The 23,577-nt window shown below is 41.5% G+C and overlaps 3 protein-coding genes across 3 annotated transcripts in view; 1 reads left to right on the top strand and 2 right to left on the bottom strand.

The window, feature by feature from the left end:
• Nucleotides 1-6,767: 6,767 nt before the first annotated feature.
• Nucleotides 6,768-10,916, bottom strand: LOC112319468 (serine protease inhibitor Kazal-type 9). Its single transcript, XM_024576771.3, has 4 exons — nt 10,809-10,916; nt 10,032-10,060; nt 7,974-8,101; nt 6,768-6,921 (listed from the first exon to the last, which is right to left on the bottom strand). Exons 1-4 carry the CDS (start codon nt 10,861-10,863, stop codon nt 6,876-6,878), a joined length of 258 nt encoding a protein of 85 aa, XP_024432539.2. The 5' UTR covers nt 10,864-10,916; the 3' UTR covers nt 6,768-6,875.
• A 4,558-nt stretch (nt 10,917-15,474) lies between these two features.
• On the bottom strand, nt 15,475-19,267 carry SPINK7 (serine peptidase inhibitor Kazal type 7). The gene is made up of 4 exons (XM_024576841.4): nt 19,100-19,267; nt 18,200-18,225; nt 17,143-17,267; nt 15,475-15,757 (listed from the first exon to the last, which is right to left on the bottom strand). Exons 1-4 carry the CDS (start codon nt 19,158-19,160, stop codon nt 15,712-15,714), a joined length of 258 nt encoding a protein of 85 aa, XP_024432609.1. The 5' UTR covers nt 19,161-19,267; the 3' UTR covers nt 15,475-15,711.
• Nucleotides 19,268-20,285: 1,018 nt separating this feature from the next.
• LOC112319466 (sperm-associated acrosin inhibitor-like) overlaps nt 20,286-23,577 on the top strand; it is a 36,399-nt gene continuing 33,107 nt past the window's right edge. Inside the window, exon 1 of the mRNA XM_045185091.2 lies at nt 20,286-20,430. The gene's annotated coding sequence lies outside the window, so the exon portion shown is untranslated. The remainder of the gene's footprint in view (nt 20,431-23,577) is intronic.

The following is a 23,577-nucleotide window of genomic DNA, read 5'->3' as shown; positions in this document are numbered from 1 at the left end:
TCAGAGGTCAGCGATCTAAGCTTCTTTTGCATAAAGAGTTTTCCTTAGTTCTTGGTGGTTGGGGTGGGAGGAGGAGTGGGTAGCAAAAAAAATCCATGTGAACCAAGCAAATCATAGGGCTTATTTCCCTGACCTAGGTTAGAAAAAAGCATATGTCTAGAGCCCGTTGATCTACTGATTCTCACTGTTGTTTAGTAAAAACAAAAAACAAAAAACAACAGCAACAGAGAGTCTTTACAATGGTCTATGAGCCATACTCATAACTAAAGTGAACCCCCCCAAATTTAGTTTTCATACCAAAAAGTTTCAGAAAGAATTTCCTTCAGGTCTTTCAGTTTGTTTTATTTAAAAACAATAAAATGTATGGTGGTGCATAAGGCCAGGCCTCCTTTTCCTGGGAAATAATTACCTCTGGTGCTTAGAATGCCCTGTAAATTATTCCAGAAGCACCTCAGCTTCCAGCCTATAAAAACTCACATTTATTATTCCTTGTTTTCTGGAGAGATGATAAACACAAATAACATACTAAGCAGGTAAGCATTTATTTAGCATCAAACTTCACCACTATGGCTTAGAAAACTTGTCCCTCACTTGTGGATACTTTCAAAGTTCTGTTTGAACTACAGCTCTTCTCAGTTCTGTTACTGAAATTTGTCTACAATCATCCATGCCCTAATTATCTTCCTGTCTTCCTGCTCACTAATCTTGGACAGATGCATATTATAATCTCCAAACATCCCTTAACTTTTCTCCTCTCTTCTCCCCATTCTCCACTCAGCCTCCACCCTCCACAGTTCACCAGAGAGCTGCTTGCTCCGCTACTCCTTGTTTTTATTTCTCAGCATCTGTTGACCTCAGAGCCAAGCAGAGGCAGCCTGGTACAGTGGTTGAAAGTAGAGACTCTGCTGCTGGAATTCCTGGGTTCGAATCTTCTCTCTGTAACCTTGGGGAAATTACTTAAGACTTCTGTGGCTTACTGTCCTATTTGCAAAGTGTGGTACAAGTACCTACTTCATACAGTATTTACAGATAGTAAATGATTTTATACACATAAAGCTCTTGGGATAGGAGCTGACATGTAGAAAGGGCTGTATGTATTTGCTATAATTATTTCTACTACCTCTGGAATTCTTGCTTAGAGAGGAATTTTCCAGAAGGACAGATTTGCTTAGGAACTGTAAGCTTATGGCACTGAGCCCATGCCTACAAGACAGAGGCTGAATGGCTTAAAACCACACACACTGGTCTTTGCTACCCCAGGGCACCTTCTGAGCCCTAGGAGAACTCTCCAGTCCTGTGACCCAACCTCCACCCTCAGCCAAATATTTTTTGTTTTAGGTCCAGTAAAATCCTCATTGCATCCAAATCAAGGTCATGTACTTTAGTGCCTTTTGTTGTTTGCTTAGGAAAAAATTCTATTTATTTCTCAAGACCAGCTCACTCATTCATCCCACCAACAGTCTTGTCACCGTTTTTGCAGCCTGCGTGCTTCCTGGGGAAGCAAAACGGTAACAGCTGACGTTTATGGAACTCCTGGCTAACTGCCAGGAACCCTCTGAAAACACTGAATGTGGCTTACCTTTTAACCCTTGCAAACCTTGCAGTAGACACTATTAATACTTCCTTAAGAAAAGAAAATCCAAACTGAGAAAAGTAAATTTCCTAAGATCATATAGCTAGTAATTGATGAACAAGTCTGTGACTTCCAAGTTCATATTCTTAACTTCTCTGCTAATGTAGTATTCTCTTTTACTTACAAGGAACAGCCTCAAAGAGAATTAAGGGTGTCACTTAGTGGAACATTTTTATTACCACCTATGAGAATATTAATAATTCTTACAGTGAATCAAAATGAAAAGAGTAAATCATATCCTTCACCCCCTGGAGAGTAAGTAAAGAAACACGACATTTTATAATACTACTAGCTAAATCTCCTAGAATTCTTACAATACACAAAGGGCTACGTTTATTCCTTTGCAAAAATTATAGCATTTAAGTTCATAGTAATTTGATGAGGTGGGTATAATAATTATCCTCACCACATAAATGAGGAACTTGAGGTCCAGAAATTAGAGTGATTTGTCCCAGTTACGTAGTCACAAAGCTGGGAACCAGCAGAATCTGTCTGATGCTAAGACCAGTACACTGGGACACTGTGCTCTGTTGCCTGCATTAAATAATGAGGTAAATCTGAAATGCTTTGGATAAAACTGACTTTGACAGTTACATGGATAAATACTCAGCCACATAACAAAATTATGTGGCATCTCAGATTTATCTATGATTCTAGATAAATGGTTCCAAATCAGATCTTTTATATATTACCAGATGTATGGAAGAGGTTTTGATTTTGAAATAGAAAAATTCACCCCGACTTTGAGATTACATAAAAGTAGTAAATCTGTATCAAATGTGAAATGGTCATTTTCTCTCATCAAAACCAATTGTTTTTGGAAAAAAAGATGATTTTGCTTCAGTTCTTAGTCTTGTGCCAGCTGACATGGGGTTCTCCTCAAGGCTTTGAATCAAAAGAATAATCAGGTTTGACTCACTCGGCAAAAATGGGAATACCACAGTAGCTCTTTTGGAGTAAGAATGAAGTACAGACTAAAGGACCTCAGACTGGGAAGGTGGTCATCACAATGAGGAGCTAGTTTAGTTCATTGATGCCAGGCCATATTTTCAGTGTTCAGTAAATAGAGAATGGATAAATAAATAATAGATTTTAAACTATTAAAATCTTTTCAGAGTCATGATAGAAAGTTAAGTCAATGTTGATTTGTACTCAATAAAACAAAAATATTCTATTGATTCAAACAGGTCAAGAATGGGCTGTTGTTGTTGTTTTTGTTTTTTTTTTTAAGAGTTTTTGTATCAAAGCAGAACTAAAAAAAATGATGATCACTTCTCAGGAATCTCCCAAGAAGCTTTCTATATAGTGTTAGGAAGTTGGGTTAGATAAGCTTTGCAGTCGTTTCAGCTCTGAGTTTATGTGATTTAGAGCGAGAGAGGAAAATGCATTTTAAAAAATAGACTTGCTCATCTCCAAGATGAAAGAATCTCAGAAGTTCCTGGACACAGGTTCTCAGCTGAGAGTCTAAAGATGAATGAAAGTTGTAGGATCAGGAGGGGCTATTGCTCCCGTGATGCTGAAAGTGGCCAAGGGCAGTAAGATGGGGTGGAGAAGTGACCTGCTATTATTAGCCTAGCCCTTTTGAGGCTCGCATTATATCCTAGCCGGTTGTGTCATCTCTATTAAGAAATACGTACTTCCCAGAACAAGACCCTAGAATGGATTTAAAAAAAAAATTCAATGAATTGTGGGAAAGATTTCATTGTGAAAGATGATTTCATAATATGACCCTAATTAATACTACTTCACATTTGGATGGTACATACATTTCTTTGTATTTTCATATATATGTTACTTGTTCACAGGTAAGTCTGAATTGGGTAATACCATCATCTCCAGTTTACAGAGTGGGAAACTGGGTGTTAGAGAAGTTGCCTAAGGTATCAGAATGAATAAATATCTGAAATACAGGTTCCTGGGTTTAGTTTTCATTTGTTGCAGTAGTGTCATTTTCATGGGTCTGATGGAGGGATCAGTATGTCTATCAGCACCAGTTCTCTTGGCCCTTTCCTTGGAGTCCTCATCTGGTTCCAGACTAGATACAAAACAGAGGAATTCACTGATTTTGATTGATAACCTTTAAGCAGCCACTATGCCTGTACAGTAGACCAAGGCTCTCTGGAGAACCCTAAATTCTGTGGTACAAGTGGAGCTAGTGAGAGGGCTCCAGATATCTACTGGGACTATACCTGCTCTCTGTTGGAAGCTGCTTATTCAGGTTTCCTAAGGGAGAGATCAATGATAGCCTCAAGCACAAGAATGAGGGTCCATGTGGATATCTTAAGAATACAATGGTGCAGAACTTGGACTGTCCTGGATGTTTTGTGCCATGATTTCTTTGTCTCCAAACAGAAACTAAGAAGCCAAGTGCATTTTCATGGATCAAGAGCCAGAGACCTCCTCTGCATTTAGTGTCTGGGGCAGTGATATCATCAACCGCCCTGCCCTTGTCCAAAGCAAGGGCACCGTTTGCCCATCTCACAACGTCAGATATTGGGAAGTAACTTTTGAATCAGTATTTCAAAAAAATTCATTTATGTTCTTTGAAAAATGCTACAAGGCCTCTTGATTATGCAAAAGGACAATTTCAGTGAAGATGTTGCTGCATGGAATATCTGAGATTTTCCTGCCGATGTTTTCCTCTAGGACTTTTATGGTGACACAACTTAATCTATGTGCCCATCAGCAAATGAGTGGATCAAAAAACTATGGTACATTTACACAATGGAATTCTACGCAGCAGAGAGAAAGAAGGAACTTATACTTTTTGCAACAGCGTGGATGGAACTGGAGAGCATTATGCTAAGTGAAATAAGCCAGGCAGTGAGGGACAAATACCATATGATCTCACCTTTAAGTGGAACATAATCAACAGAAGAAAAAAGCAAACAAAATATAACCAGAGACATTGAAGTTAAGAACAATCTAACAATAGCCAGAGGGGAGTGGGGAGGAGATAGTCGGGAGAGAGGTTTACAGGAACTGCTATAAAGAACACATGGACAAAATCAAGGGGGAGGTTGGAGGCAGGGGAGGGAGGTGGGTTTGGCTGGAGTGGGGTGGAGGGAAGGGGAGAAAATGCAGACACATGTAATTGAATAACAATTAACAAAAGGAAAAAAAACATTTACTAATCGTTTGCTAATTATGTGCCCGGCCCTATATCATGTAGTGTATGCACATTGGTCATGCCAGTCCATAGGAAATGCTGCTGCCCCCGCTTTGAAATGCAGGAACTGAAACTCAGAGGTCAAACCGCTAACTCAAGGTTACTCAGAAGTGGCAAAGCTAGATTTGAACCCAGAGCTCTCTACCTCTAAAGCCCCCATCTTTATTAAAAAAAAATCATTAGGTGTTTTTTTAATGCTTTTAAGAAACAATTAAGGTCTAACTGACATATAACATGATATTAGATTCATATGTGCAGCACAATGATTGGCTAGTTATATATATTGCATAATGATCACTATCTTAACCGATGGTTATATGTCTTAAGCATGTGTATTATAACCAAATAATTTTAGTCTGGCGGGGTGCACATGTTAATATCTACAGGGTGTGGCAGCAAACGGATGGTAGTTCAGGCAATCTGTGGACATCAAAAAGAAATAAGAAAAACTGGAACCCAGGCAGACAGCCAAAACAAGAGTAGGGCGGCCAGGGAGGTGCATGCCACAGCAGAAGTCTGCCAGTGCTTTGGGCGTCTGCCACTGGGCTCCATTTCTAGAAGAGGTAAAATAGAGAGGAGGAGAGAATCCAGGCGCACGACCTGGACAAGCAGAGAACAAGAGAGTCTGGCTGCTGGTAGAGGCCTCAGGCTGGGGAGGCAGCCGGGGGTCAGAACCGTGGGGCTTGCGCCTGTGGGATGAGATTGAGGAGCTGAGCACATGCTGAAGAAAACCCCGCATGCAGGCTTCCTCTGCCTTGAGTCACACAGGGCTTGGCTCGCCCAGCCTTAAACCTGAGCCTATTTTTTGGGCAGTAAATGCCTCATGTCCCAGGAAAGAAGCAACTGGGAATAATAGGATAGTTTCCCAAACTCTCCAGAAGCATCTTTCAGAACTCTAGTCATTTTGTTTTGTTTTTTCAGTGTTTAAGTAGGCACTTTAAAAAAGCTTCATTTTATTTTGACTTGGTGTTTTATTTTTCCTTAAGAAATCCTGAACAGTCTTCAGGGTGCATCTGGGTGAATGTGTTTTGTTAAGACATGTATTTATAGATCTGACTTCCATTTCCTTGATTTGTACTTCTATTGTTAATTGAAATTCTGAAGTCAATGTTTCCGCTCAACTTTGTTCTCTGAGATGGACAGGAGTTACCTGTTCCAGAAGGACCAGTTTACTGGGTGTAATAATGCCCGCTGTGCTTAAATAAGAGGAAGAACTAATTAAAAAGGGAACAGAGAGAGCTATCTTAGAGTTTGAGTAAGCTTCACTTCTAGTAACACATTTTAGCAAAGAATTGTTTTCATGTTATTTTATTCATGCGCCTTTAAACTTTTATGGCAATTTTCTTTTCATGTTCCAGATGACAAGGATTTGCCCAGTGGTGTTGTAAGAGCTGAGTGTAGAGGGTGGGAATGTAATGAGCACTTTTAGGCTGTAGGTGTGCAAGGTAACCGCCATCTGGGGCACTCCCCCACAATCTCTAGAAAAGCATTCATTTCTCTCTGTGTGTCTGTGGATTCATTTTATGGGAACTAGAAGAAACCATTTAGAGTTTGAAAGGAAACCACATGCTGCACATTAGAATGCTACTATACTTAGAAATCACACAGCTGGATCGGGAGTTGAATGTGACTTCAGGATTATCTAGGATAAGACCTTATCATTTCTTTGCTTCCTTGTTGATATAAGTCAAATTCAGTTCACCTTAATGTAGTTCATTTATAAAGCATTAATTGAATACCCTCTTTATCTGTTCACTTTTCAGAACTAAGTAATGCCCAGGGGGTGTTTTCCTAGCTTGAGAAAGAAGAAGGCATCAGCTTTAGGTCCTTTGATTGTTTCATTCCCACCACCGGTCGTAACTGGCCTTTCCCCCCTGGAATGTGTCCCTAAGATGGCCTATCAGACATCATCCGAAAGTGAAACGAGTCTATAAGATTCAACGTAAACAAAAAAGGTCAGACATGTTCATCTCCCACAGGTGTACTTTATTCCACAAAGAAATCAAGAAAGAGTGGTGGCAAGATTATATGGGAGAAGAAATGTGTTTCTTGTACTAAAATCACAAGATAGATTCAACACTTTCCAAAACGTACAAATTGAAGTTTGTTGTCAGTTTTCCTGTGGAGAGGAAAGAGTAACAAATGAGAAATGGTGAAGCCATAGGCACCTTATTAGCATCTAAACTTCACCAACGATCCCCCCAAATACACGCATGTCACTCCATTTATTGATGTGTTTAACAGGAGTGAGTTCAATTTAGAAATATTTTAGCAGCTGGTGCTGATTACATAAGAGTAATACTCCAAATACATCACAATTTATATCCCTGAAAATATATTTAATGGATTTTTTAAAACTTAAAGGGGATGCACAATTAGACACCTCTTGTGATATGATTGTAACTTTTTTCTTATTAAAAAATACCCAGAAGGATATACCATATATATGAGATGTTTGTTTTCATTCATGTATATTTTGAAAATAGTTAAAAGGAACTATGTATTTCTATACATTCCAGTATATAATATATCATTTAATTTTTTTGAGCTGATGCTAATATATCTTGCAGACAATTACTTTGTAACCTTTAAACTACTATGGGCTATTTGATTTTCTAAATTTAATTTTTGTTGTTGCTCTAACATATATATTTCGTGGAGAAATCATACTCTGAAACAGAGGAAGCTCTTTAGGTTTTTCAGGTATCATCTCCCTTTGGTACCAGTCATTAGGGGTTTCTAATGTATTCAAACTTAGCGGAATCTCAACAATAAACAGGGCTCATTCTAACAGATGCTGACTGGTGTGCCGAGGAGGAGGGACATTCCTCATCCCGGGAAACAGACTGTGAGATGACTTGGTTACTTTTTTGTATAGGGAGTTTAAGCAATAAATTAGTAGTTGAAAGTGTAATTAACCCTTTAGCTTCCTTCCAACGCAGAGATGCTAAGCTTCTCTGATTACTACTCCCAGGAGATGTTGGGAGACAGTAGCAGCATGGGGGGACTCCAGATCCCATAAATGGTGAGCATTCTGTTCATCAGGGTCAAGGTGAGACGATGAACATATTCCTTATGCCCTAAACCACTTTTTTTGAATTGAGATGCATTTATCCTAACACGTAATTATTATACCTTAACTATTACAAAGAAAAATATTTTGATACTTACATAAGTTTATCACAAAAGGTGCAATCATTGCTATAAGTTTTGCCATCAGATCCACAAATTGGTGCATATACGGAATAACAAATTCTCCCTTCTCCTGGTAGCAACTTTTTAAACTTACTACAATCAATCTGAAAATACATATTAAAAACCTTCAATTTCTCAGCCAAATCTTTATTCCCAGGATTTAGAATTTTCCAAGCAAGCATTCACTTCTTATTCCCATTGTTTGTCCTCCTGTAACCTCCTTGAAATAGATCAAGTATACATATTTTTATATCAGATACGAAATCATGAGTGATAAATTTCTTTGTGGTAGCTGGTAACCAAATCAAAATTTATTTAAATATAGAATCTATCCCATGGTACCAACGCATCAGTTCTCAACACCCATGGCACATTCAGCTTCTTGCAATTTCTTTTTCACTTGAAAAGTTGTATCTGAATATAGTTGTGAGATGTGTTATAGAAATAACTACTGTAGTTTTAATAACTAGTACATCAGTGGCAACTTTTACCATTAATTATTGGTAACAAGTTCCTTGTTCTACTTTCACCAGCACATAGACAGACAAATGTATGTTAACATTGTAATTGTGAGCCACTGTTTGAAATTTAGGGAGCAGAGCCAAGATGATGAGCCACAGTGGGAGCAAATAGACCATTACCATGAAAGAATTTTCTGGGTTTTCATCTATAAGCAAACTGAAGAGTGTGGCTAGTAAAGTAATATACATTAGAATTCAAATCCTGCCTGTATGACCCTGGGACAATTACTTCACCACTCTCTAAGCCTTAGTTTCTTTATCTGCAAATGAAAGTGATATACCTACATTGTCAGGTTTAAGTAACAACTACGTAACTGAGAAGATATGTGTACAATGCTTAGCACTACATGGCATGGAAAATACTGAGTGAATAATAGCTATTATTTCTGTCCATTGGCTTTACTTCTGGGTCTGCATAAACTCCAGCTCCATACAGGAGGTTGTGGTTCCAGCTCTTTCCATTCGAGAGCTCCTGACATGATATTTTACTAATTGTTGAATATTTCTACTTGGATAACCTGAAATACGCTCAAACTTAAAGTCGAATTCCTCCTGCCCTTCAGATATGTTGTAGGAGTTAACTTAGTCATTCCTTTGGTTACTAAGCTCTAGGCAACCTTCTGAATCTTTGGGCTGAGCCGAGTGCTGGCAATTCAGAGGTTGGGAAGCATGACATATCAGCAAAGCGACCTCAGGGACTAGTGGAGCTGAATAGAAATTGTGGCGCCCCATGCTGAGACATGCCGGTGTGAATGACCTCCCTTCCTCTCTTCGCCTGCTCAGCCCCTGGTGCCAGAACTGGCGTGATACAATGTGATCAGGAAACTACCAAGGCTTCATGCCCGTGAACCCTTTTCCTCCTTACACAGCTGCTAAATTGTAAAGGATGGCTTGAGTTCAAGCTTGCCTGGGTCCAAAATTTATGTTCTTAACCTTACTGTTTCCTTTAATGTATTAAAACAAATGACTCAAAGCAGTGAAAGGAGGTGGCTAAGGGCTGAGGGTCACACAGCTGGGAAGGAACCCCAAGTGCCCGACGGCTGGTTTAAAGTGTTTGCTACCAAATCTACATTTTTCTCAAGAGTAGTCTTTACTTTATATGAGCCACGAAGAAAAGCTCACTGTAAAATCTTCATTCTTTAGGGTAGAGGACAAAGATATATGTGGTCCATTCAAAAATTATAAGAATCCAGACTTGTCCTTACTGAGCTTTACTCTTGGGTACTGCCCTGAACCCTTCCCATACACTATGACTTTCAGTCTCACCGTAATCTTATGGGGCAAGTCCTGTTGCCATGGCTACATGATCCAAGAGCTGGAATAGAAACCCAGGACTTTATAACTCTGATGCTAAGTTTCTAACCATTTTGTTCCTTCACCTCCATTTCAGAAAGGTCTGTCTACAGTTTTTGAATAAAAGCAATTTTGGTACTCAAAAAATGTATTTATGTACTAACACTGGCTTTAAAATTACAAAAAAGTAGGGCTTTTATATCAAGATAGATATACTGACCTGCTGACCACGTCTGGCACATTCCACATCTGTAAGAAAAACAAGTACAAGAAAAAAATTAACTCTGGAAGAATCTAATCTTGTTAGAAAAATAATCTTTGATTTATGTCTCAGCTCTCTTAACCTGTAATGAAAATATAAGAGTCTCTTCAGAACTTTTGTCTCAGCATAACATCAAAGGTTGAAGTGCAACACAGATTCATTTACTTACTTATTGATTTTGGAGCAGGATTAGAGTGTAGTCAAAAGGATAGAAAAGCTGCTATACTAATAAGGAGTTTGTCTTATTCTCTCCTACCTCATAATCAGAGCTCAGAAAATATTGTAAAAATCAAGAGAGTTTTCTATTGAGGAAGTGGCTGCTTTTCTGGAGCAGTCATAGATGACCGTGGTTGAAGATTCTAGGAAGTCAGATTTTAACTCAGTAGTGGAAGGAGAGTAGCAGTTCATGCTGCCAGACAATGGATTGGGTTGCTCTTTGAAGAAATCAGGCCCCTATAAATAATGATATCAAGTCAGAGCAGAGTCTGGATGAACACTTTGCAAGGAAATTACACAAAGTATACGGGTAAGAATTTGGCCTTAGTTGGCCATTTAGGTCCACTCAAGTGCCTGATATGATATGATTTAGTGATCTATTAGTGGAGACAAAAAAAATGCCTTTCCAAAAACTCCCCTCGTTATCGATGCGATGAGTGCATCCCAGGATGATGTGGGCAGAGGATGGCGTGAGCGATCGGTATTAGGCAGGGGCAGTGCTATGACACAGATACTCACGGACGGTGGTTGTGAGTGCCAAAGCCAAGAACAGGGCAAAGGCTGTCACTCTCATGTTGCTGGAGAGGCCAAGGGCAGTCAGATGGAGGCAAAATAAGTGATTTTCTGGTGTCTGCCAGTGCTGCCTTATATAGTGTCAAGAGTTCCTTCCTCAATTGTGAAACAGCTACTTGCAGGAATCAGAATCCTGAGAGGAGGCCAGAAACACCTCTTTCCTGGGTATAGAAGTTCTTTTATTGTGAAAGACATGCTAATAGGTCATAAGATCTTGTAAAAAGTAATAGGACCCAATAAACCTGGCATTATGTCCTTTTATTTTTGTGTCCTAAAAAGTTTCAAGACTTTCAAATCTGTCACACAATTTGATCTTCATAACGACTCTGTCACATAGTTATTACCATTTTCTTTGCACTACAGATAAGGAAGTTACAGAAGGTTAATTTTATTGCATTTTTTGACTGTTGTACTGCCTTTGCCAGGAACAGTTGCTAACATGACAGCTTTGTGGGTGTTGGCATATTCCCAGGTTTCCCTCTTTCCTCCTTCCTTGTCCAGCATCAAATGGAAAATGTTGCCAACTGAGACACCAGACTGGGCACAGGGAAAAAATATCAAGTCTTTTTTTTTTTTTAACAGAATACCTTCACAATCTTTTATTTGAACCGCAAGATAATCCAATTAGTTAAACAAGGAGGAATAAGAATACCTTCCTCTTTTGTAGGGAGGGAGAGGTGTCATGTTGTGCTATTTTTAAATTTAAATTATATTTTATTGTTTATGCTATTGAGTTGTCCCAATTTTTCCCTTTTGCCCTCATCCACCCAGACCCCCAACTCCCTCAGGCAATCCCCACACTATTGTCTGTTGTCCATGGGCCATGCATATATATTCTTTGGCTACTATATTTCCTATGCTGTCCTCTACATCCCCATGACTATTCTGTAACAACCAACTTGTACTTCTTAATCCCTTCACCTTTTTCATTTATCCTCCTGACCCCCTCCCATCAACACCCAAGTCTTGGTTAAGGCAAAACTAGCAGTGATTCATACTCTTTGGCAGGGAGATAATTTTCCCAAGAACCTCAAATTTGGGGAGCTGGTACAATGGGTGGAGCTGGTGAGTGCTCACACCATGTTTATTTTCCAGATCCCTGGTGGATGCTTCTTTGTCAAGGGCCCCTGGGAGAAGGGCCTCCTCAAGGCCAATAATAAAAAGCTTTGGGGCCGTTTTAACCAGGAATGGACCTACTGGCTGCAGTGGCTGGACTGTCCCCGAAGCTTTGGCTGTGATTCTCTAGTCCCCCAATGCAGACCGATGGTCCAAGAGTAAGGTGTTGACTTTGTCCTGGGGCCATAGTTACATACATGGAGAGTGACGTCTTCTGCTAATACAGTGATTTTTAGTAGACAAGCCACAGATTCTTTCCCCATGGTTTAAATAAGTTTAATTGTGTTTTTGTCAAAACACGCTTCACTGGAAAACTTTGATAGAGGCTACAGGGACACTTATTTTAGAATGTGACAATTTTCAAAGAGAGTGACCCTATGAGTAGATCTTGGAAGCAGCTCCTGCAGTTTTGGTAGATAGAAATCAGAAGTCACTGTCTTATGTGTTTAATGGAGATAGTGCCAAAGGCTGGGAGTCTAAAATTCATGTTTGTTTCCCTTGGAAAAGATAAGAACAGGTGAAACCAGTGTTGGGATGGTCAGGGGTGGGGGGTAAGAGCAGGTGTCATATTCTTACTGAGAGCTGAAACCCTAAAAGTCTTGCCGACATGAATTCATTGGCAGGTCTACCATTCCCTGCATGACCTTGCGTAAGTTATTTAACTGCTAGAAGCCTTAGTTTATCTTAACTTGATCATTTAGTAACTATTGATGGGCCTTTACTCTTAGAGACTGTTTTGCAGCTTGAACATACAACCATGATTAATGAGAAGCTTTGCCACTGTCCCCATTGTTGCTTGACAAACACTCTCTTTGACCAAACTTTAGTTATATTTCTCTGAGTCCTCTTCTTGATTAGGTCTTGACCTTGCCCGCAGCCTCTCCCTGAACCTCATGTCTTCGGCCTGTCCAGGTCTCTCTTAGCATGGAACCCTGCTAAGTAATCCCCCTACCAGTGACTTTTGATCACCCTTGACATCTGGTCAGGTTCTTCATCCCCTTCATCCCCCACCTGTCATGTATAAACCCTTGGCCTGCCTTTTGCAAAAATTCTGTCCATCTAGTTTAGCAGGAATCTTCCACATTTGGTATCTCCTCTTAGTAATTTTCCACCTACTGGCTTCCTCATCCTGCTCCTTGGAAATAAATCCCCATTTGTATTTGGAGTTGAGCCTAATCTCGTTCCCTTATCACAACAGGTGTACTGAATAAAGCTACTCAAGACTATACCTTCAATAATGTCTTTCTTACCATTTTAACAAGTATCAAAAAATTTGTCTTTAACAAACTTACAATAAAGTTAATAACAACACCATCACCATAAGCTTGTTGTTTTAAGGAAGATTGTATAGGTAAAGCACTAATTGAGGCCTGGCACCCAGTAAGCCCTCAACAAATGTTAGTATTTGATGACAATGGCCATGACAGTGAAGATGATAATGGTGACAGTGATCTGGAGAGGAAAACATTCAGAAAGCACTTAGGAACCATCTTAAGGTAGGCAAATGATGTATCTTTGTGGCCTTACTGGAAATAACAGATCTTGACATCATAGAAAAAGGAACTTCGTAATGATCAGAGATGTTTGATAATGACTAGAGGTGATGAGAATTTTATCAATTTAAGTGTCCCAGTGGAGGCCAGGGGGCTCCCTTTTAGAACATCTCCAGGGGTGATTCCTTTATTGAATGTGAGAATAGCCTCTACCCATATTTTTCCTAACAGACATTCATAAGTAAACTCTCATAACTAAAAGTGACTCCAACATTACAAAATCAAGATTTTAATATGTAAGACACTCTCAACATAAAGACTTTGTCTCAATACCCAAGTAGTTACTCAACCCAGAAACTAGAAACCCGACTACGAATGCGTAACTGCATTCCTCTCTCTCAGTAAACATTTCCAGTTAATTACTGTATCTTTGCTAATTATACACCCCAAACTATCAAATTCAGTTTCTTTTGTCTATTCCCTTTGCCACAGATTTACTGATGCCCCCCAAAGCTCTAATCTGGAGGGGTTTGCAGTAGTTCTAGTGCAAGACTATGGAGACTTTAAGTGGGGTAGGAGATTTGGAAGTGGCGAAAAGTGATTAGACTTTGCAGTTATTCTGACAGTGGTGCTAACAGGACCTGCTAGTAGATTAAGAGTGGAGTTTGAGAAAGAGAATCATGGAAGCTTCTCATGCTTTTGGTTGGAGCAACTGCTGAGTGGCTGCGCTGTTTCCTGGGACAGGGATGCTGCCAGTGGAGCAAGTAAGGCAGCTGAGGCTGAGTTTGATTTCAGATATGAGTATGGTGGGTATTCAATCTATATTTTTTTACAAATTGGGAAATTGCATTCAGTAATTAATTCCTATGCATTGTTCAAGTTCTGTGCCTTTGTATTTGCTTTTCCCTTTACCTGGAGTCACCTGTCCCTTACCTGACTGATACATGCTCAGATGAATTACAACTCAAGGGGCTTCCTTAACACCCCAGGCAGAATTAGACTCACCTTCCACTATGGCCCATAGCAGTGTGGCAATGTTTATGAAACACCATAGATCCAGCATCATACTAATCACTAGGTATATAAAGAGGTATAGGCCTACCCTGAAAGAGCTTACAATCTACTACAGATAGGGGAACATATCCACCAACTATTCAGTACGATGTGGCAAGTAGTATTAATACAAAATGCTATGAAACAGCAGATGAGCAAATGGTGGGCAGTCAGGCAAAGGCTCTCATATTTGTTGTGTGTGTTTGTCACATGTAGGGTGCTTTGTGTGATTTCCTTTAATCACAACAGCAACAGCCCCACATGCCCAGCATAGGGTTTAAGTACCCGCCCGAAGTTGTCCGGCTTGCATGTGACAGAACTTTTTTACAAATGAACCCCTGACTCCTCAGCCATTTCTCTGCCAAACTAAATTCAGAGAAGGCTTCCTAAGAAGGATACACTTGAGCTGAAAACTAAGGGTAAAGGTCATTTCCAGCAGAGGACACTGTGCATGTACAGACACAGAGGGCTGGCGGGGGGGGGGGGGCGGTTGTTAGAGCCAGTGTCCTTCACAGACAATAGGAGAACAGGGGATTGGGTGGGCAAAGCCACTCTCAGGAGTCTGGGTTTTATCCTGGGGGCAATGGGTAACAAACAAAGGATTTTTGAAAAGAGAAGTAATAGAATCAGATTTACACCACAGAGAGATTACTCAAATATGGTACCTAGTATAGATTTATACACCAGCATTTATTAGAGGGTATAATTATTTTCTAATTTGTATATATATCCCTCTCTAGAGTTTGAGCTTTAACTGAACTGAACTCTGTCCCATTCTGTGTGTATGTGAGCATGTGTGTGTGTGTGTGTGTGTGTGTCTTGGAAGCCACTTGGGATTCCTTGTAGGAAACTTTCTCCTCTTTGAACAACCAGATTTACATATTCCTCACTTTTTTTTTTTGCAAACTGAGATAGTACACCTTGATCTAAGAAACAAGGACAAACCGAAGTTAAGATAAATTCTCTGGGGTCTTTTAATGAGATGCAAAAAGAAGCCAGTCTGTCAGTGAGGTGAGAGTTTGAAGGAAAACACAACAACTTTCTCCATTCTGTCCCCCCACAGATGACTCCACCCTGTCCTCCACCCCCGAATCTCTGCCATCATGAGTGAGAAGGTCATCAGAGCCCAGGGACGATGAGGATGACGCTGAGGATGTCATTGCTCCACCCCCACATCTACGGAGGAGTTAACATCTTCCTTCATGAAGAAACTGAACACTTCCATAACTTCTCCTACAGGAAGACACAGTTAACAAGATTCATTCACACTAGAGGAAATCTCATGTAATAGTAGAGCTGAAAGGGACCCACAGAGCTCCTGAGTTAAATCCTCATTTTGCAGGTGAGGTGTCTCTGAAAAGGAACATCCTTGCCATAGGCAGCCTCTGACAGAGGCAGAAGCAGAATTCCCTGGTCTAGTGACACTGCCACCCCACATGCCGCTTCCACTGATCCCAGGTCCCAGGCTCATCACCCCATGTCTTAAAACAACAAAGACAGGGGGGATCCTGCTGAGGGAAGTCGGAGTGGCTGCCCTTCTGCCTTTCCTGGTCAGCGGGCCCTATGCTGGAGCTGGATCCTGCTTCGGTGAGAACAGCTTCCCCACCATGTCCCCACCAGTGTCCTTGAATACGAGCTAGTTTCCAGGCCAAGGGCCCCATGTGCATGCACCTTAGAGAAGCTTCCTTTTTATCAAGTAAGTGTCCTGCACATAGGAATAAAGATGGAGACATATCCTTCTGGGCTCAGGGTCTAACTTGATATTTCAACTTGCTAAGATCACCACAAAGATGAAGGAGACAAGAGCTATGTGAGCCTCAACCCAGTGGTCTAAAGAGTTAACAGTGAGTGCAGTGGACTTGCTGTAAAGCAGTAAATACTCAGTTGCATGTGTGTTCTGCACCAAAGAAGTGATGTCTTCCTACTTGTTTGCCTTCAAAAATACTGCTCCAGCCAAATAAAATATGTGAAGTAAACATGTTCATGGGATGCAGGTCCAAATACTGACAGCTTGCATACCCCTGTTTTAGATAAAAGAAAAAAAAACCCTTGTGATAGCCTTATCCCTCTATCCCTCTGAAGGCTACAGATGTTTACAGCCTCTGGGAAGCTGAGGAGGAGGATAAAGGTCCTCTAGCCACAGTCAGTCTAAGGAACAAGCTGTGCTAAGACCTCTTAAAAGTTGTGTATGATAGTGGTTTTCGATTATTTTTAGTATGGGGTTTAGGATACTTTTTTCAACCAAGACATTGTATGAACTCCACTACTTAACGTAGTCAAAACGTGGAGTTGGAGATGACCCTGAACGGTCCCCTTAACACTTTTGGTGACTTCTAACTTGCCTCTACAGAGCCACTGGGCTCTGGGACAGCCATTTGAAAACACATGGTCTCAGTGGACATCCTCAGTTGACAAGCAGGAAGTGGAGGTTTCAGGACGGATGGAACCAGTCCAAGCTGGCAGCCATGGGCCCCAGCCCTAGCCTGACTGTGAGGCGGTCAGCTTGCTATCTGCACAGGCTGCTTCTAGGTGGAGAGTTAAGCAGGCTCATGGAGAGAGGAGAGGTTTGCAGTGGAGGACACTGGCCCCAGCTTCGTTTCCTCCCATGAGGTACTCACAAGTTCTCAGTACACAACAGGCATTTGTTCCCATAGGTGATGTAGTTGGAACCACAGACAGGCATGTAGGTGATGGGGCAGGGGATGGCCACCACTGGGTACTTCTTGTAAATGTCGCAGTCCACCTGTGCCAGATAGCGGAGAAACATCCTGCCTTGCTCCCGGCCCCCAAGCTAGGCTAGCCTGGCCTCTGTTGCACAGGCAGTGAAATACCATTTTGGAAGTTCCAGCTCAGATACTCTGGTGCTGCTGTCACTGCCTCTATTGGCACTAAAGCCATCACTATGACAGAAACCAGTAATATTAGCACCGCTTCTATTATGACTAGTGTATTCAGTTAACAACTGCCGAGCATTTCTATGCCAGGTATTAAACTTAAATATTACATGCATTTTCTCTGTTTAATCTTCAGAACAACCAAATAGAGTAGGTTCTATTTTTATCCCTATTTACAGAGGTGGGGGTGGGAGTGGGGACAGGGGAAATGGATGGCTTAGAAGATGGAATTTGGCCCTGGCTGGGTAGCTCAGGTGGTTAGAGCATTGTCCCATAGACCAAAAAGTTGCAGGTTCAATTCCCAGTTGGGTCACAGACCTAGTTTGTGGGTTCAATCCCTGGTGTGTATGGGAGGCAACAGACTGATATTTCTCTCTCTCTCTCTTTCTAAAAATCAGTGAACATATCCTTGGATGAAGATTTTTAAAAAGGGGTAATCTGTATAACATAAAAACTAGAAAGTGGTGCGGTTGGGATTTGAATCCAGAGCATGTGAATTAACCAAAGTCCTGCCTCTTCCATGTTGACTTTCCATGAAGGCTTCACCACCTAAAAGTCATCTCTCTCTCTCCTTTAACTCTGAATTTTTTTAAGGCTCTGTTTATTTATGTGTATGTCATATTTCTTCAAGCAGCAGAGATTTCTTTATTGGTGTCTGCCTCCACCTTTTACACCCTAAACATTCTTACTGACTTACTCCTTCATATATATTTGATAATTATTGGTTGACTAAATTACGGTCAGTATGGATTGAAATGAAAATGCAATCCAACATACTCACGGTTGTTAAAGGCAGACTAGCAGCTTCTGAAAGGGAGATACAGACAGAAATGTTAAAAATAAAGCAAAGTCTTGAAGTCTCATGAACTAATGTAAATTCGATCCCCTAAGATTAAGACTCTGTATTTCCTCTGGCAATAAGTCTCAGCACACGCCCCATCCTTACACAAAATTCCAGATGTTTTCTGAGGAAGCTAAATGGACAATGGATTAGAGAAGCCCTTGGAAGAGAGTCACCCAGGCAAGAGAGTCACCCACACCTCCTCCCTTCATTCCCAAGGGTTGTTTTCAGAAGCTCATTGTGACTTTGATAATGGTTCAAAGTCAGACAGCAACAGGCAGGGTGCAGTCACCACTCCCAAGAACCTGAAGCACTGTCTCTGATATTCTTCCCCTTCTAAATGAGGTAGAAGAATGTAATAAAATGTCTTTAAGGTGTTAGAATCATTTTTTATTTAAGTTTCCAGCCATATAAAAAGCCTAATTGTTGACGCCTGGCCTTTGGAGAATTCTGTTTTGTTTCACTCCTCCCAGATTGATTTGGGGAGGCATCCAGGTTTTTCTGTATCTGGTACCTGATACTATATAACCACGGCCAGTGTCCTTATGAAATGGAAGACTTAGGAAGAAATGAGTTCATTTCTCTGTTCCCTGGATGGAAATAAAAATCCTTGATAGGGAAGACCCTAGACCCAAATCCGCCAACTCCATTAGGGACCTAAGATTCTCTTTTTCTCAGGCCAGAGCTGCTTCTTTTCTAGACCAGTATGCTTTTTATTCTAAACCAGTATACTTTAAATCTACACGACCAGACAATTCCTCTATGATGCTTGCCTCCCAAAGGGGTTATTTGGAACAACAAGTGTAACGGCTGTAAATTATCTACCTACCCTCAACTCACCTGAGCTGCTGCAGAAGTAGGTCGCCATGCAGAGCATGAGGAAAGCCCCGATGGCCTTCATGGTGGAGGTGGCTGTGAGGCAGAGGCTGCTCAGGGCTGTCACAGCAGGGAAGGGGCCATGTTTATATGGCAAAGCCTGGCTTCTCCACCTTTCCTATGAGGTCATTTAGAGTCAATGCTGGCTTTGAGAGGCTCTCCAAGCACAGTGTCACACCCTGGGTGGTGCTGCAGTCCTTGTCACTTAATTGCTAATTCCTGTCTGACCAACACATTAATTACTTGAGGTGACAAGTATTTGTCAGTCTCTCCTAGAGGCGGGGACTGTTAGAATTCTAAACCTCATGTATTAGAAGATCTTAAGTATAGGCTGCTCAGCCTAGTTATGAAATAAGTGAAATTATCAGTTTCTTTATTTCACAAGAATAGAGGGTATTTAATCCAGGTTAGACAGACCATAGTTATGTTTATATTTTGGCTTCTGGGAAACTATTGTTTTATTTTTGAGGAAATAAACTATGAAGCAGGCTGGGACCTAGTAGGAGGAAGAGTGACTTTAGCATTTCTGAAGTTTGGAGAAGGCTTCTGACATTTTCTAGCTGTGTGATCCTGGGCAAGTTGTTTATGTGCTGTGAGCCTGTATCAACCAGAATACCTGGTTATGTTGTGGTAACATGTAACCCCAAGCTTTATGCAACTTAAAACAGTATGTTTATTTTTTAATCAAGCTGCACATGTGTATGGTCACCAGCTGATGGTGCTGCAAGGTGCTCAGTGGGCCCCAGCGGGCGGAGCTGTCACTATCGGGAATGTTTGTTTTTGAGGCTGACTGAAGGTGTGCTCTTGAGAGTCTCCCTTTTCAACAATTAAGTATTTCGGTCCAGAAGAGACACCGCTGTCACCGTCCCTCGCTGCCATCTGGCCTGGCCCAACCACAGAGGATGTGGAGCACGATCTTACCTTGTCCCTTGACAACTAGAACTTCAGTTCTATCCCATGTGGAGCGGGAACTATGGCTTGACACAACAGAGTTCACACAATTGGTGTCATTTTTGTGAGAAATTTGCTCTAAAGGGCAGTGCATGTCGTTGTAATTGTGATGACGACCATGATGATGATGATGATGACTAATGAGCCGAGTCTCTGCTCTGGGTCCCTGATAGTAGCCTGTAACTGGGCTGTGCAGGCACGGACATCCCAACGGCTGTTGCCTGCCTGCTGAGTTGAAGGACATGTGTATGAAGCCCTGGGGGACAGCAGCTGACTCTCCTCCAGCAGTGCTCTGCTTGGCAGGCTTGTTTTCAGTGCATCCTGAAACACAGTGGCTACAAAAGGTAATGAGCTAATTAACAAATGACATTGCATGACTCCGTAAAATTTCAACTCTTGCACCTGTTTGGGGGTTAATATAATCTAGTAGGTAAGAATATGGACATGGAGTCCACTGGATTTTATTTGGGAATCTTGTTTTTTAATAAATATTGACTTTGTGATTTTGAGTATATAGGTTAAGCTCTGGGTATGTTGGTTTCTCATCTGTGAGAGGGAAATAATTTACCTCCCAGAGTGGTTCTGAGGGTTAAATGAGATTATGTACACAATCTTGCGTGTGTGGCAGACTGCCAAGACCACAATCCGAGCTTGAGGGTGGTGCCTAATTATATGGAATACGGGCTTCTTGATGACTCGCTGAGGAAGGAACTTTTATGAATCTAATGTTACCAATGAGTAAATTGAGGCTCAGAGGATTTAAATAATCTCCCCCAAGATCACAATACGAATTAATGGAGAAGACTGTGTTGAAGTCAGTCATGGAAAAGAGGGAAGGAAATGTCCTAATAAAGGGATTTAATTATACACTTTCTTGTTGCAACGAATGTGTGGAGAGAGTGAGTACTGAGAAAAAGCCACTATGTTTCAAGAAGTGGAATCTTTGTTGCAGATTGAAAATGCCATTTTAACATAGCGGGATGGGAGTGGAATCAAAGGATGATCAGGGTAAAACGGAAATACATGGTTATAATACTTTTTAGCTGTTTTATAGTAAAAGGGAGGAGGGAGTGGAAGAAGCTAAACCTTCAGCAAGTGCTATCTAGGAGAGACAACAGTGCAACAGTCCTAGAGCAAAAGGGAAGAAGAAAGTTCAGACACCTGGTGGAGGGTGGGTAAGGAAATGAGTTCAGAAAAGGAGGAAGCAAGATTAAAAGCATAGACTGAAACCCTGTTCCCTCTGATATGAGGGACAGAGGAGACTAGATGAAAGTAAAGACAGATATTTTGAAAGGGTGAGGGAGAAAGCAGTAGGGGAGCTTCCTTTAAGGTTGGCTCCAGCTGTTAAACTGGATTAACTCTGGCAGTGGAAGAACTGGGTTGGTCTGGGAGCTGGAGAAGGATGGAGAAAGCTTGGCACAGAGATTGATGGGAGCACGCCAGAGAGTCGACAGGAATATAAAAATGGACACTAGACAGAATTAGCAGTAGACGTTAGCAGGCCCAGTCAGTACCATGCTGAATATTTCTCCCCAAATACTGTATGTTATGACACTGAGTAAGAAATGGGAGAAAGGGGGTTTTATGGATAGGGACTGTGTACCTCAGAGACGTGGGGGGGAGCCATGAAGATTGCGGTAGGCTTGGGAGAGAGTCAAGTGTTCAGGAAGGTTCTTGGTGGATATGCAAGTTGGGAGCAGCTAAGGGTTCAGAGGCCAAGGTCTGGGCTATGTGTGAACTTAATGGGTGTGGGGAATATGAACAATTGTGTATGGAGGCTGTGGCTAGTAGGCTAAGTTTCAGGTGAGTTTCTCAGGGCTGAGACTGAGATAATGATCCTTAGGGTGTACCCAAAGATAAAATAGATGAAGAATGGGTGGAGGTAAAGGTCTTTGGATTTAAAAAGGTGAGGAAAAGTGAGGGCAAGCGATCAGGTGTGGATTGCTTTGGGGTTTGACAGCTGTTCACATGGACAGACAATTTTTAAGCTGCACAATGAGCCAAAGATTATGGAGGGTCATTCGGGAGTGAAAGATGAAGACTGTGGAGACTTTTCATCAATCTATCCTTTTCTCTTTTTCCTTTTTCCTTTTTCCTTCCTTCCTTCCTTCCTTCCTTTCTTTCTCTCTTTCTTTCTCTCTTTCTCTCTTTCTTTCTCTCTTTCTTTCTTTCTTTCTTTCTTTCTTTCTTTCTTTCTTTCTTTCTTTCTTTCTTTCTTTCTTTCTTTCTTTCTTTCTTTCTTTCTTTCTTCTTTCTTTCTTTTTCTTTTTTGCCAAGGGCAGTTTCTTTATTCTTCCTTACATTCTTGCAAGGGGCCAAACCCTGAGGCCTTGTCAGAGGGGATCACTACGACAATGGTTTCACGCCAGGGTAGGCAGGATAGGATTGAAAACATAAAAACATAAACATGGAGGAAGAAAGGCTAGACAGGGTTGAATCCCTCATTTCTTTCCCCGTGGATCTGAGGTGCCAAGGGGAAGAGGAAGGTGGCCCACTAGAAGGTTAGAGAAGGGCGAGAGAATGAAATTGGAGCAGGGCTTGAACGAAGAGTTCCTGGGTCAGTTGGCAGGAGGGAAATGGGGAAGCCGGGACCACAGCTGGGCAGTAATGCAAGTACAGAATAACGGCTGGAGGACGTGAAAGTTATAATAAGAAAATTAACCATATATTAGGAACTTACTCCATGCTAGAGCTGTGTGCTACACCTGCTGTGTGTACTATCTCATTCGAGACTTACAGTAATCTTATGGGATGGATGTGGTTGTTTGCCCTGTTACGTAGCCATGGCAGCAGAGACTTAGAGAAGTGGCTAAGGTTAAGAGCCAATGCTTTTAATTACTCTGATGCATTGCCTTTGCACTTAACTCTAAGCAGTATATTTGGAGACAGGTTGAAAATTGGAATGACAGGAGTTACACTGGCAGAATCAGAGGCATCAGGAAGGATAGCTGCTGTTTTGAATGAGGCAGAGGGAGCTGAGCACTGGGTCCAAGCGCCCGGCACTGCTGAGCAACATCTTGAAAGAAGGAGGGTCCCAGTGGGGAGAGGAGATGATTGAGAGCTGGGAGACAAGACTTCTTTCTCTGTCCTTGTACCCTCATCTGTCGCAGGGGCAATGTGTGACAGTCCCTTCTCCATGCTGTGCTTTCTGCTCCACAAATATCTCGTGAGATAAGCCTAGAGTTAGAGCTTCAAGCTTCCCAGTTAACAGACCCTCCTTGGAACACTAATATGTGCAAATGATGAACAAGGCCGAGGACTCAGGGTGAGTGGCAAGAAGTTGCAACACTTCTATGAGATTCTGTTTTTCCATCTGAATGGCTGCACCAGCCCACCCCCCCACCCCACCCCACCTCGGCTCCTTCCTTCTTAGTGTCCAGCACACCCCCACTCAACACCTGGGGGCCTTCTTGTGACAGTTTTAAAATCTGTGGCCTAGATTTGGCTGGACTATCTCTAGTTTTTGGTCTGTCCTCTTCTCCTTCCCTGTG

Source organism: Desmodus rotundus, chromosome 6 (genome assembly GCF_022682495.2).
Source record: "Desmodus rotundus isolate HL8 chromosome 6, HLdesRot8A.1, whole genome shotgun sequence".
NCBI lineage: Eukaryota > Metazoa > Chordata > Mammalia > Chiroptera > Phyllostomidae > Desmodus > Desmodus rotundus.
The sequence above is the reverse complement of the archived record's forward strand: the minus strand, read 5'-3'. Positions and strand labels throughout refer to the sequence as shown.